The 14,401-nt window shown below is 40.0% G+C and overlaps 2 protein-coding genes across 2 annotated transcripts in view; one reads left to right on the forward strand and one right to left on the reverse strand.

Moving 5' to 3' along the window:
* Positions 1-471: 471 nt before the first annotated feature.
* On the forward strand, positions 472-2,351 carry LOC128458977 (uncharacterized). The gene is made up of 2 exons (XM_053444056.1): positions 472-1,422; positions 1,734-2,351. The coding sequence occupies exons 1-2, from the start codon at positions 555-557 to the stop codon at positions 2,123-2,125; spliced, it is 1,260 nt and encodes a 419-aa protein (XP_053300031.1). The 5' UTR covers positions 472-554; the 3' UTR covers positions 2,126-2,351.
* Positions 2,352-10,659: 8,308 nt separating this feature from the next.
* Positions 10,660-14,401, reverse strand: part of raly (RALY heterogeneous nuclear ribonucleoprotein) — a 12,992-nt gene continuing 9,250 nt past the window's right edge. Inside the window, exons 2-4 of the mRNA XM_053443934.1 lie at positions 14,348-14,401; positions 12,060-12,247; positions 10,660-10,704 (exon numbers count right to left, since the gene is read on the reverse strand). The exon at positions 14,348-14,401 is cut by the window's right edge and continues 90 nt beyond it. Coding sequence (XP_053299909.1) covers positions 10,660-10,704; positions 12,060-12,247; positions 14,348-14,401 — 287 coding nt within the window. The remainder of the gene's footprint in view (positions 10,705-12,059; positions 12,248-14,347) is intronic.

The raw sequence follows: 14,401 nt of genomic DNA on the forward strand, positions 1-14,401 counted from the left end.
ATGTGTAAATATATTCCTCTTTTCTTTTTACTGTCTACAGATATGAAGAGTACATCCATACCAAAGATACTTTGGATCTTAAACAGCCTTCAATCAACCAATTCATCGAATCAAGGAGTGTGCCACTATACAACTGCAACCATCCCCAGCAGAAAGCCATTACACACTCAATACTGTCGGACCTCATAATAAATTGCAACATGCCATTGTCCATCGTTGAACATCAAAGCTTTCATCAGTTTTTGTCAATAGTGGACAACAAGTACTCTCCAGTCAGTCGAAGAACAATTACTTCAAAGATTGACAGTCTGGTGGGAGATAGACAAAGTAAGCTAAAAAATGAACTAGCAAAGGCAGATAATGTGTCAGTGACTGTAGACATATGGTCAGACCGCAGGATGAGAGGCTTTCTTGGAGTCACAGGACATTGGATCAACATCGAAGACGACAGTCTTCAGTTAAAATCTCAGTTGCTCGCATGCAACCGCTTCAGAGGTTCCCATACAGGGGAAAGAATTTGTGAAGAATTTGAGCAAATATGTGAAGAATATCAAATGAAGAAAAAGGTCGACCACATCATCTGTGACAACGCTGCAAACATGAAAAAGGCGTTCAGTACATGTTTTCCTGGACAGGAAGATGAAGATGACGACCATGATGATTTCAACATTTGGAACAACCTGACAGTGGAAGAGCAGGAGAGGTTTGAGAATGTATTGAGTGCAAAGTCCCAGACAAGACTTCAATGTTTTGCACATACCCTTCAATTGACTATAGGTGATGGCCTTAAAGACACTAAAATAATCAGTGCAGCTCTCTCCAAAGCTTCAAGGTTGAGCTCTTTGCTCCACACGAGCACCACTTTCAAAGACAAATTTGAGATGGAGTTTGGACAGCGTGGAATCCCTGCCTCTGTAACCACACGCTGGAATTCCACACTTAGGCAACTGAAATCAGTGCTTAACTGTGACCAACTGAAACTGTCTGCAGTTCTTGAAGATGCGGGACACAAAGAGACAGTATTCACAGCTAGAGAGTGGAGTCAGATAAGGGAACTGGTGGATGTTCTTCAACCCTTTGGAGAAGCCACGGATCTCACACAAGGAGAAAAAATTGTCACTATAAGTGCTGTGGTACCCTGCATCCTTTCTCTTAATCATCACTTGGAAAATCAAAAAGAGAGAGTGCACTACATGGGTGGTTTGATCCGTAGCCTGCAAGAATCACTCCAAAGAAGATTCAGAGGGATCTTTGTACATGTGAGGATGGCAGATGACCAGAGTGATGGAGCAACCTTGCCGTTCTCTGACCCTCTATACCTAAAAGCTGCTTTGCTGGATCCTTCATTCGGCACCATGTGGTTGGCCCATGATGTTTTGGCCCCTGAAAACGTCAAGGAGGATGTGTCTGTGATGATAAAAAGTATGTTATTTTTTCCGTATTAATCCAATTTAAATGTCAGACCTAAGAAGAAATAGTCTGTAAAAGGAATGTTTAGTATGTTGATATATACACACTGAGCACTTCAGTTTTTGTTTACATTGTCAGAAAGGTGATAATTCTACTTTATAGTTATTATTGAGGTTGTAGTGGGTGATAGTGGTATACTGGAGAGAATAATATATTGAAAAGTGTTCCTAATATTTTCCCTCCCACATTTATGTTAATGAAGTGGACAAAATTGAAATTGTTATAGAAATATTTTGTGACTATTGTTTTTGCTTGTTTATCAGGCTTGATTCTCAGAGATGCTGGCATGACCATGACCACGACCAGTCCAATCACCGATGAGCCAATTACACCGTCAGAGCCAGAGCGTCAGACTGGGCTGTTCTCAGCATACCGCAAAAATATGAAGATGAGTTCAAATTCCACTCCCCAAATTCAGTTGAACCACTACCTCGACATTTGTGATGGACAGAGCTGCCTTCAGTTTTGGGCCATGAACAGGCGCACCCTCCCCTCTTTGTTCAAGGTGGCGGTAAGGGTCATGGCAGTCCCTGCATCAAGTGCACCTGTTGAACGTGTGTTCAGCCATGGTGGGGTGATAATGCGACCCCATCGTTCACAACTGAGTGACAAAGTACTCTCAAATTTAATTTTTTGCAAATGCAATGCATTGTAAGTCGATGTATTGCAAATAATATTCTACAACATGTAGGGAGATTGACTGATGACTTGATCTGTTCTCGTATACAGCGAGCCACCTAGAGGTTCTAATTGATTCTGTTCATAGGTTGGAGGTAATGATCAAAAAAAACATTTTCAAACTATTCACATAATGGCTTTGGTATGCCACATGCTATTCTTGTTATTTCGTCCTGTTCATATTTACACTATCTACATTTTAACCTAAGATTTATTATTAAAATATTGATTATTAAGTGTGCAAAAAAATGAAATAACCTTATTTATGCAACGCCACTTACACAACCACTGCTGTCCCTGTTATTTGGAGCCTGACACCTGGGAGGAATGGTGAATACGTTTTCATGGTTTGATGTAATGTTTTTTCATTTCAGTAATGTTTACATTTCAGGCAATATTTATTTATTTATTTTGATATATTTATTTTAATTTTATGTTCCATTTAGTTGATGATACAATACTTTTTTGTTCACAGAAATGTTAATGAGAAGCACCTTAGACAGATGCCTTAACAGGCCATTGAGAAATTGCGTGACCCTCCTGAAGGTGGACGCAAGCAGTTCAGTAAGTTGGGCAATTGTAAGCAGGCTGCTCAATAGTTTGAGTTATTGTTAATGTGTAGACATTATGATTGTTAATGTTGAAATAAAACAACTTGTGATTGTGAACCACTCTCTTGACTGATTTTTAAATGTAGAAACTGGGTTAGATAATATGATTTTTGTATGACTTGACTTGTGACTTGCTTGACCTGAGCAATGACTTGACTTGTGACTTGCTTGATTCTAACCACAGTGACTTGGACTTGCTTGAGACTTGAAGGTTATGACTTGAGACTTGCTTGTGACTTGCACATGAGTGACTTACTCCCATGTCTGGGCAGAATTAAGTGAAGTGTGTATGTGAGGATGGAGCTTTTCTGTCTCTCAGGGATGTGAACTCATATTGATCATGGCCACTTGGTTCTGAACTGATCGTGCTTTGGACCCAGTTCCTGCAAAGTGTTTGAGAGGCCTCTGCCCGGCCCTCTTGGAATCACTCACGCTCTATCCACGATTTGATGTTCAGTCGAAAGATCTTTGCTTAGAATAACAATATGTCACGTTCACTTGGGTCTGAATCCAGTTTTCTGACTGCAGTGCTCCTTAGTAAGCAATGATCTGCTTTTTAATTATTTTTGGAAAAGGTAAAGCCAAGGAAATGTGACTTTTATAAGGACTAGAACCACTTTATTATATTATTATTAACAACAACAATAATAATAGATATGATTATTGGATTATTTGAACAACCTGAGATATTGGTATGTGAATTTCTTTCATTTCATTGGCCCCAATAAATCCACATTGATCGGCCTCTGATATAGCTTTTCAGTGAGCACATCGAGGACTGAGGTTTGTCTTAAGTAGTAAATGAAAAATAATGAAATAATTCACGTATTCAGACAAACCTCTAGATTTTTTATTCATGAAAGATGTAAATATAAACGTTCTCAGTTTGATCTGTGATCACAAAAGTCCTCGGACAACGGTCACAGCTTCCACCTCTTTTTATTTGGATTATTTACATGTGTTGTAAAGGCCTCGGTGCAGACAGAGGAGTCGGCATCATCACCTTCATCACCTTCATCATACAGGAGGTCGACGAAATAACAGCAGAGCCTTTTCAGAACATCAGCATGTAGCAAGTGGACGGGAACAAGAGGAGGAAATGGGTAGAAGAAGTGGAAAAGGTGGCGAGAAACAGGAGGAAGAGAGGAGAGAGAGAGAGAGAGAGAGAGAGACACAACATTTCACCCTGAACATTCATTATTTTATATATCAAGAGTCACTGATTGAAAACAAAAGAGTGGTTGAAAAGTCAAAGCTGGAGATCTGATCATGTCGTGCTCAAACCCAAAGTTCCAGGCTGTAAATCGCTTTTTACATAAAATGATGCTGTACTGGCCGATGATTCAGGAGATCATAACAAGTATATACAAGCAAGAGTAGAAATGACAGTGTAGCCTGTGTGAAGGTGAACTTCATAAACAAACCCGCTGACAATGACGAGTTAAACTAAAGAGGAGGCAAAACAAGGCAGTGGGAGAATCAGCTCAGACTTTGGGTTCAAGTTTGTTTTCAATGTCGCATTTATTAAATTTATTTGTTTTGAGAAAATGTTCGTAAGACTTGAGGTGAGAACATTTATGTTTTCAGATCAAACCTAAATCCGAAATTAGTCATTATCTGTTTTTAATGGAGAGTCGAATTATTCACAGAGGTTTTCCTGATTTCAAATAAATCGATTAAATTCTTTAATTAAATCACTGGACAAAGACAATTTGTGTTAACAATCAGTGATTCTTCAACATTGTCTGGTGGATACAAGACGTCTTAAAGGAGTTGAACATTTACTCCGATTGTAATTCTCATAACTTAAAATAGTTGATGACTGAAATCCTGAATCCTGTTGGAATATGACCAAGATCTAATAAAGTGTGTCAGCAACATTTGACTCTAAACTAGAAAGTAAAAATGTTGGGAACAATGTAAAAATAGAATTCAGCACGATTTATATCATACGTCCAGTGGTTTAATTCAGAGAACTTACATATTATCCCTTTAAATCAAGGTGCTTCCCAATCTCTCACAAAGAAAAGAATAGAAAGAGAAAACTAACAGAATCAAGATCTGTATGAAAACGAGTAGAGAGTTGAAGAACAAACCCAGAAAGAGAAAATAACAGTGTTTGGCCGAAAGAAGAAACTAAAGACGACCAAGAAAAGCCAGAGAGGAAAGTGACAGATGTAATAAAAGTCTAACGTGAAGTGAGAAAGGAAAGTTGAACAATGGAGTGAGAGATAAATAAAGTGAGAGGGAAACAGGCGGAAAGACGAGGACAAGATGAACAGATGTTAGGAATAAAGAAAAGGTGTCAGAAAGAGAAGGAAGCAGGTGAATAAAGGAAGGATGAAAGAGAGAGAGGGGGGGGGGACAAAAGGTTCAGAGACAGATTCACTTCATCAGCAGCAACAGAACGATTTCATCTCCTCTTTGAATCAAGGTGTCGACACACTGAGGAATCCCGTGATCCATATTTACCTCCACTGCTAATAATTCTATATTTACATTATAATGTGTGTTTGCATGTTGTGGGTTGAGGGAACGTGGCTGCTCATCTGCAAACTGGATATTATTATGACGGGGAAAAGACCAAATCCATATTTCCTCAAATTTGGTCCGGGACGTAATGAGTTTTTAAAATAGCAAAATCTATCAGGACACAAACTTGATTCAACTATTAAACAGGCTGTTTATGAATCAGTAAAAATCTCATCTCTCTAAAGTGAAGCCACAATAACCCTGGTCGCCCCCTGGTGCATGGCTAAGGCACAGGTCAAAAAACTTAACTCATCAATCTCGTCTTTTGTTGTGTCATGTTTTACTGCTTCATCTCTAATGGGGCCAGTGTCCTGTTGGTTTTTAATTCTGTTGGTTTAACTTCTTCTTGTTCGGCACTTTGTGACGTTGTTATTACATCATCACATCAAACTTTGATTTATCAGATCTAAACCACACATGTCAAAGCAATTAGCCATAGTTCTAACTGAACCCATTTTGGGGCCCTGACTCCAATTTTGAGAAATAATTTATAATAGTGTTGAAGATCTTACAATGTGATTATTGTTTGATAAATATATCAGATAATTCATAATTTACATCTATTTGAGGTTTAATAAGCTGCGTTAGAGCTTGAAACTAATTCAATATTATCACATATTGGGTTTGTGGTTAAACTTTGGAGCTGAACGTTTTATATATATTTTGTTTTACACAGATGAGGAAATTTGTTCTAGATTTTAATCTGCCACAACCAGGTTTTGTGATGGAGAACCAGCTCTGCCTCAGCACGTTGTGTGTTCAGTTGTGTTGCTCTACGTTGAAGCAGCAGATGATGATCCCGTGTTTGTGGCTTAAACCTGCTCAGATTAAGATGTGTGTTGGCAGCAGCCTGCTGTTTTACTGTCTCCCCGTGGCTCCGAGTGTCTCCTTCACTTTCTGTTTTTCCTTGTGTGTGTCTGTGTGTGCGCACGCGGGTGTTAGTACGTGTATCTCATCACTTTACGACGTGTTCTGTCAATACCCTGCTGTTTTAGTATCTTCCTGTTGCTCTGTTAAAGTGTGAAGTCTGTCTCTGCTGGAGTTTTAACGTGTGTGTGTGTGTGTGTGTGTGTGTGTGTGTGTGTGTGTGTGTGCGTGTGTGTGGCTGTTTGTGTGTTCACGATGGTGGACATTGTGAGGACATGTTGGCAGGTCCTCACAAACATCAAAGGCGTGTTTGAGGGTAAAGGGGCTGGGAATGTGATTTGTCAGTGACAGTCCTCACAACTGGCGTAAGACAAGTATGTGTGTAGGACAAAGTGAGTGAGGGTGAGTGTGTCGGTCGAGCTCCCTGCTGTTTGATGGCGTTCCTGTGTTGTCATCCATCTCTCTCTCTCTCTCCCTCTCTCTCTCTCCTTCTGTCTGACTCTTCCCCCACAGGCCTCACTACCTGAAACAGAAACGACATTGAAGGGATAGTTTAATTTATTGGGTGAACTATTCCTTTAAGTTTTCACACATTTCAGCATCAAAAATGAAATAAAGATGTAGAAATCATAGGAATGTTGTTCAGTAACTTCACCTCTACACACAGTGGTGTCAATAAGAGCTATGAATGAGTTTTAAATGTTTTTCTGAAATGTTTGCGTTGACGTGATTTGACCCTCAGGGCCACCATAACATATCAATTTCACCCTCCAGCTGCGTTTTCACACAGATTTCAATTTGTCATCGGCCTGATGAGCTTAGCGCCAGTGGGACGGGTTGAACTGCACTCAAGCTAAAGCTGTACGTTGATATTACACACAGCACTTTGGACTAAACCATCGCCATCTGCTTTTCATTAAGGCGTGCCCCGTCTCTTCCCTTTTGGTTTAACCCTCGTAAAGCTCCGGTTTCTCTCAATTCAGCAGACATTCAAACGGGCCTTTAACCTTTGACCCTGACTCGTGCTATCTGTAACACATAGTGCAGACTTTACGGCCAACAGATAAATGCTATAGTAAGGTTTATTATTTCTGTAACACCCGTTAGTGCTTCTGTAAAAAGATAAACCACTGGTGGGGGTCCTTTTAAAGTATCTTCACTTACAATTATAACTCGATAAAGTCATGGTGTAAACTTATTAAAGGATTTATTTGCCTTAGTGATGTTTCAAGCAGGAAGCTCCAGGAGGAACCGGGATTCAAACCACAGACATGTATGTGTTGTGTAAGTCTTTGAAGGCGACCCTATGCAGTACAGTAAAAATATATTTTATATTTGATCTATTTTGTGTAAATTCCTTGTGTGGCAGCTTCTCTTTTACAGGAATGCCTTGATCACTGAAGGCTGCCCTGGTCTGAACTAGCATTTGCATCTAACGCCTTGCTCAAGGGCACCACAGTGGTGATGTTGAAGGAAGGGCAAGAGTTGCTTGATCACTATTTCAACCCATTTAATCCAGTTGCAACCAGACACTAAAGTCTATTTGGACACAAACCAAACTGGCTTCAGTTGTAAAAACACGTTTGATTTCATGTAAATAAAATAAACCAAAAATCGAGACCTGAACAAAAACATGTTATATTTCTATAAAGGTTCAGTTTTCAAACATTCTTTGACAAAAAAAAAAAGTTAAACTGTTTTGTGCAGTTCTTGGTATTATCTGAAAATCCAGCCGTGACATCGAATCGAGCCTTCACGTTATATTTGTTCCCTGCACATAATCTCTCAATTCACAAACTGCCGCAGGGCCCGTTTTATTTTTCTGGAAAGACCTCGAATCAAAAGCAGCCGGTCGGCTCAGCGGGGATTTGATCATCGAGTCCAGTGTTCAGGGCCGACGAGTCACCAAGAGAAGGAAGGTGAGGACTGAGGGAGGGACTAAAGGTGTCGGACATGAGGCTCCGACTTGATCTCTGTGTTATTCAAGTATTATCTAAGAGTAGAGCTTTTTAATATTAGACATAATATCGTAGTACGACTCTGCACATGCTACGAAGCTGTGACACGAGGTTGTGTTCTCCTCCAAAAGCCTCAAGTCGGTATGATGTCAACATTAAATATAGAATATAATAACATACTACATAATGGGACATCCAGTTCCTCGTTATTTCCATCCATCCCTCCATGGAGGACTCCATCTGACACAATCTATTACAATGTGGTGAATTGAAAAAAAATGGAAATGAAACAACGACGATCCGATTCATCTGTTGTTGGTCACATCTCATTCTTCTGCTCCGTCACGTACTGTACAAGCTTCATTTAGACCACATTACGTCACTGAAACCAGAACCACAGTTTAAAGATTACTAAGAAGTGAGCTAACAAGTGTCATAAAAGACGATCGTTGTAAATACCTGGCAAACACCCAGACTCTGTGTTACACATGAATAAGGTTAATAAGCCATTAGTCATGTTCTGTGGACGCTGGGACGCCCGGGTCAGTGAAAGCAGCAGGACGACTACGTAATTAGAACGATTTTATTCTAATCTGTTCTAATTTTGTGGAGCGACCGAGCTCACGAGCATAATGGTGTTGGGATGTTGTGCAGCCACTCAAAGGTCGAGATGTTCTCTCTTCTCTCTCGTCCTCAACTCCTGCCAAAGCAATTTGCCTCTTTGTTTACCCAAGACGAACCTAAGACGGTCGGACTCTGAGATTCTACGATAACGTCTTGGATATTGCACTGTCCCCCCCCCCCCCCCTCCCCTTGCTGATATCTGTGTACACAATCAGCACAAGTGGGCGGCATCAATTACAAAAAAAATTGTATCTGTGCCTGAGTTTCAATATTTATCAGGGTTTGTTTGGTCGACAGGTTTCCTGCCAATTTCATGGAATTAGTCGGAGTCAGATCCAGATGTAAGAATGTCAAAGATGTTTAAAGACAGAAGGATGTTCTCCAGAGTAGCAACAGCACATTTGATGTCATGGGAAATATTAATATAGTTCATACAGTGTGTTTTGTGTGTCATCAGACAAACACATTCACAGTATATGTACTACAGCCGATCTAATGATATTTACCCCCCCATGGAGACTCTCCCTTTGTCTGTCTGTTGGTTTTCAGAATCAATGCAAAACTAAATGAACAGATTTCCACAAAACTTGCTGGACGGGTTCGAGAAAGTCTTAATGTCATTTTGGTGCAGAACCAGGAATTAAATTTAACTTTCTCTGTGGTCGTTGCCACAGAATTCATTCAATCCAGAGAAGAAACACGCATCTGCCAAACTCAATATCAGTGATTAGAACGGTTTAAAGTATAAATGAAGACGCTCAAAGTTCTGAGAGTGAATGGAAAGTTAAGAAGACGTGGTTGTGAGCACAGACTCGCACAGTGTGGAGAGCACACGGCGAGTTCCTGCCCTAAAATCATAAAGATCTGAATTCAATCAAAACCAGACGGATCACTTTATGATGAAGCTGCGTTTGTTTTTCCAGCCATCGGCTTATAACACACTGAGGCATGCAGGGGACAGTGTGTAATTCTGGCATGTTTGGATATATACGTAGATATTTATATATATATATATATGTGTGAGTGTGTGTCTCTGTGTGTGTGTGTGTGTTATTTCTATAACCTTCTGCCCCGGGCCTGCACAAATTGCCAATTTCCTCCTGTCTTTTAAAAAACACTTCCACGCTGGTCAAATGTTCCACCAATTTTCGATGGATTCTGACGTTGTTTACACACTTGGGCCGTGACATAGTTCAGTTATTTAGCTTTTTATTTGATTATTTTCAGACATCACATGAAGATAATTTGTTTCAGGATATTCATTGATTCATTAGCTTTGCTGCTGATCCTCTGAGGGTCACTGGGAGGCTACAGTCAATCCCAGCTGACACTGGGGAACAGGAGGAGAACATCCTGGACGGGATCACAATCAGATAACTGATGTATAAAGGCAAACAGCCATTTTCACTCACACTTACAGGAGGTTTAGATTCTACAAGTCACATAACCTGCCTGTTGTTTTTACTTTGGAGGGAATCTACAGGAAGCTGCAGAAATCCAACAGAGACACGGGGAGAATTCAAACCTGTTGCAAGAATATTTACTGTAAAACAACAAGAGAACAACTAACTGGAAATGAAGAATCACACAGGCTGGTGTTAGGTTGTTGGTTCAATTCCTTGATGAGCAGGATAACTATTAGTGTTAAAAGTGACAGCACCATGTGTCCCTTCCTCATCGCAGCCACTTGGTCACAGGTGAAGGTTTGAATGTGTGAGTGTGAAGGTGCAGCAGCAATAGATCCCTGGTTCAACAGTATGTGTCTTTACTTTGCTGCTTTTCAAACACACAACATCTAAAAAGTGGGTCAGAATAAGAAGTGGAGGCTGATTTAAGTCCACTGGTCCTTTGAAACCTGTGAATGTAAATACATGTGATAGACCCGGACTGAACTGAGTCCACAGAGAAACACTCACGTCTCACGGGTGAAGGGATTCCATCTCTGATGATAGGCGACTGTTTTCCTGAACAAAACAACACAGCGTCAGTGAAACTGTCCTCAGATCAGGATCACGTCCACTTCCGACACACCATCATTCAACAGGAGGCTGGAATTCATAATGTTTTCATACAGGTTTAGAAGAAGAACCTTTTTTAAAAATGTTTTTACAGTTAATATTTTAAAAAGAGCAGTTAAAAAGGAATAATTCATTGAAATAACATCTTATTCTCATTGAATTAAAATATTTCCACACTCACCTTTATCAAAATTGTATAGTTTGTATATTACGAAAGGTATTAGTTATGCGACTCAGGATTTGATATAAAGAATCTCAATTATTTGAATTTTAAGGTTTTATATAATGAAGAAACCCTGTTTAACCAATCCAGTGAACACCAATAAGATAAAGTCTGTGTACACCCGGGTCTGTTCTCTCTCTCTCTCACTTGAGGACGACTCCTCTGCTCATCGTCTTTTTGAGGGGATCAGTATTCACCCCCCCCCCCCCCCCCCACCTCTGTGGAATTAAAGCAGCTGAGCTCATTGAAACCCTTTTCATACACACACTGAAGAACTCAGAATTAAATACACGGGAGCATCACTGGGTATTACGATGGGAAGGTTGCATAAGAAATTAAGCCTTGAATTTAAAAAGCATTATATTTCTTAGCATCAGAGAGAATTCATCAAGTCGATTATCGCCAGTGACTTTCTGACCTGTTCTGAACAACACACTCCTGCTTAACCTCCCAGATAGAATAAGACAGAAGACAAAACAATATTTGATTTTCCATAAACGTAAATAAAATATCTTCCAACCGATTACGCTGGGAAATTTGGTGATCTGAAAATTACACAAGGGAGCCATCCCTCGGAAATCCCCATGATGATTTGATAAACTATTCTGATCTCGTTTTATGAAACGAGTGGTGGACTCACCACACACCGTCAGTACAACATTTAATAATATAACGTACACACATGATTTATCTTTACAATGTGCAGCAGTTACAGGCTGTGAAGAACAAAAGGGAAGAAATCACATCATTCAATAATTAATAATCAATTGCATAGTCAGCAATTACACGACAGAAATCTACTCAAAGCTGATATGAGAAAAAAATTGAACTAACATTAATAAAAAAAAGGGATTAAAGGGATTTTGTGCTGCCATACATGCTATGACTACTTCCTTCATGAACCCAGTTCATACAATCAAATATAGAAAGGCCTCAGTTCAAAATTGACTAATTAAGTGGAAATAAAAGGGAAATATAAATGAGCATTAAGCCTTAAGTCCTCTGTTGGATCAATGTGAGGACACTCAGTGACACTGATCTGAACTCGCACTCAGACCGGTACAGGTGTAATACGCACCATGTGGTCTTGGGCGTCATCTTGTGTGTGCTCTCCCTCCTCCTCTTCCTCATCTTCTTCCTCCTCCTCCTCCTCATCAGCTTCGCTGTTCTGTCTTTGCTCCTCCTCCTCGTCATCCAGCTCTGAGCTCGACTCCTCCCCTTCCTGCCACGCCTCCTCATGTTTACACTCGTCTGCCTTCCTCAGTTCTGGATCAGAATGAACAGACGGAAACACAAAACCACAAAAGATCAGACTTGATCCACACACCAGGGACGTTCACTTGTTACAGCAGCAGAGTCAGAGTGAGACAGACGAGAGTATGACAATATCAAAAGACATAAGTATGAATTTAATACATGAAATAAAAGATGCAGAATATGTATTAAATATAAACCTTTCACGATATAAATATTGTTTGACAAATAAATGAACAAATATAACCATAATTAAGATTTTGCCCAGTGGTGTAATAAGGTGATGTGATATGTTTTAATGTGATTTATTGTCGTACAGACTCATCACCTGATAACGAATTAGCTTCTGGGTGCAAGGGGCAAATGTTTTGGGAAATCTGGACCAAACCTCCATCTTCCAAACATCATACATTTCACAATTCAACTAGTGGTAGTTTTTGTCAAGTTTAATATTGCAGCTGATTTCTAAGACCATGTATGAAAGCAGATATCTGATGTGTTTAAGACACTGTGCTCCAGATCTTTGGCTCCTCACACGGACTGTTTACCTGCTGGCGACCAAAACTAGAAACAGAAACCAGAAGCTTCTGTCTCTTGTCTTCATTCTGAACGTTCTCCTGCAGAATCTGTATCACTGTCTCAGTCACTTTGGTCTAAGCTCTAACTACCAGCTTATTAACTCGGCCAGAGATTCGATGTTCTTATATTTTTGGATCAGCCTCGTCCTTTCACCTCTGGACCACAACGTCCATCGGTGAAACTCCTGGAATTCTGAAATAAACTTTATTCCTCATTCATATCCTTTTATTTCCTCAAACCTTCACGAAGCCAAATCTGCCTCCAGCACTTTAAAACAAATGCTGTTCGAATGCAGTCGTCTCACAGAATAAAGTTTAATAACCCGTCGCTAAAGCTGCTGACTTCCCTTACTGTCGGATTGTATGCGGCACCGCTTCACCGCGCTGTGTGTGCATTGCACTCATAAAACAATGCCAGGGCTTATGGGATCAGTCGGTGAATCTAATGTGCAGAGAACCATGAGAACCTCATTATATCATCTGGCAACTGGGCAGCTCGCTGTGAGACTCCCACATGAGCAGTACTGGGTCTCCGGTGTGCCATGAATTTATATTGTGTATTTACATTCCTACGAAAACTGTTTAACTTCCACTAAAGCAGCAAACTGGGGACTGGTAGCACATCTGTAGGCAGCAGCAGCAGCAGCAGCTTGTCAAGGCACTGAACCTGACGCTGGCTGATGGGATCAGAACCTCACCGGCTGGAGAGAGAGTTTACAGCTGGAGGACGAGGAGACAACGTGAAAACCCCAGAAGATGTCATTTTTAATTAATTCACTTCTTTCAGGCTTTTTATATTTACATTTTGTATTAACACGCACCACAGACAATTAAAGAAGATGATATTAAGTGGACATTAATTGATTTCAGAGCAAACTTTTAAACTTTGGATTGTTGCTGTTTGAATTGAATTGAATCGAATTCTATGGAATTGAATTGGATTCTATGGTATTGTATTATATGATACACTTCCAGGTAAATAATCTGTGAATCACATCTCTGTTCAGTCCAGTGATTTATGTTCAAATGTTCAAAACACAAAATGCTTATCCATGTGCAGGTTTTTTAAACGTCCCCACTACTGCTTAATTCAGGGATTTAACAAGTTAGCTATACAATGATGATGGAGAACACTTAATAACTAATCCTGCATGAAACGAATACTTTAGGATTTTAGCATTCTTCTATAGGTAGATATTATTGGTAGCAGGTATTTCATCATGCATGGGACCTGATTTATTATTCAAATTAAGATATCCCTCAGTAACTATTTCATTACAACAACAAAAAGAATCCAGTTAAGGCTGCAGACAAATCCAAAGGAAGTGAAATCATTTAAGTTATTTCCTGCTTGTTTCTCTTGATGTGAAAATGATTTATTCCCCCCCCCCCAGTGAATCTAAAGGGCCCACAAGACTAAAGGGGCGTGTCGGATGAGAGTGACAGTTATTGCTCAAACGATTCTCACAGTTCATATTTCTCAGCATGTTTCCCTTTATAGGTTTACAGTGTTTGACTGTGTTGTGTGAGTCACCTGTGGCGGTGATGTGTGCGTCTTCTGTGATCTGCTCCAGTCTGCCCAGCAAAG

The sequence above is a fragment of the Pleuronectes platessa genome, chromosome 2 (genome assembly GCF_947347685.1).
Source record: "Pleuronectes platessa chromosome 2, fPlePla1.1, whole genome shotgun sequence".
In the NCBI taxonomy this organism is placed as follows: Eukaryota; Metazoa; Chordata; class Actinopteri; order Pleuronectiformes; family Pleuronectidae; genus Pleuronectes; species Pleuronectes platessa.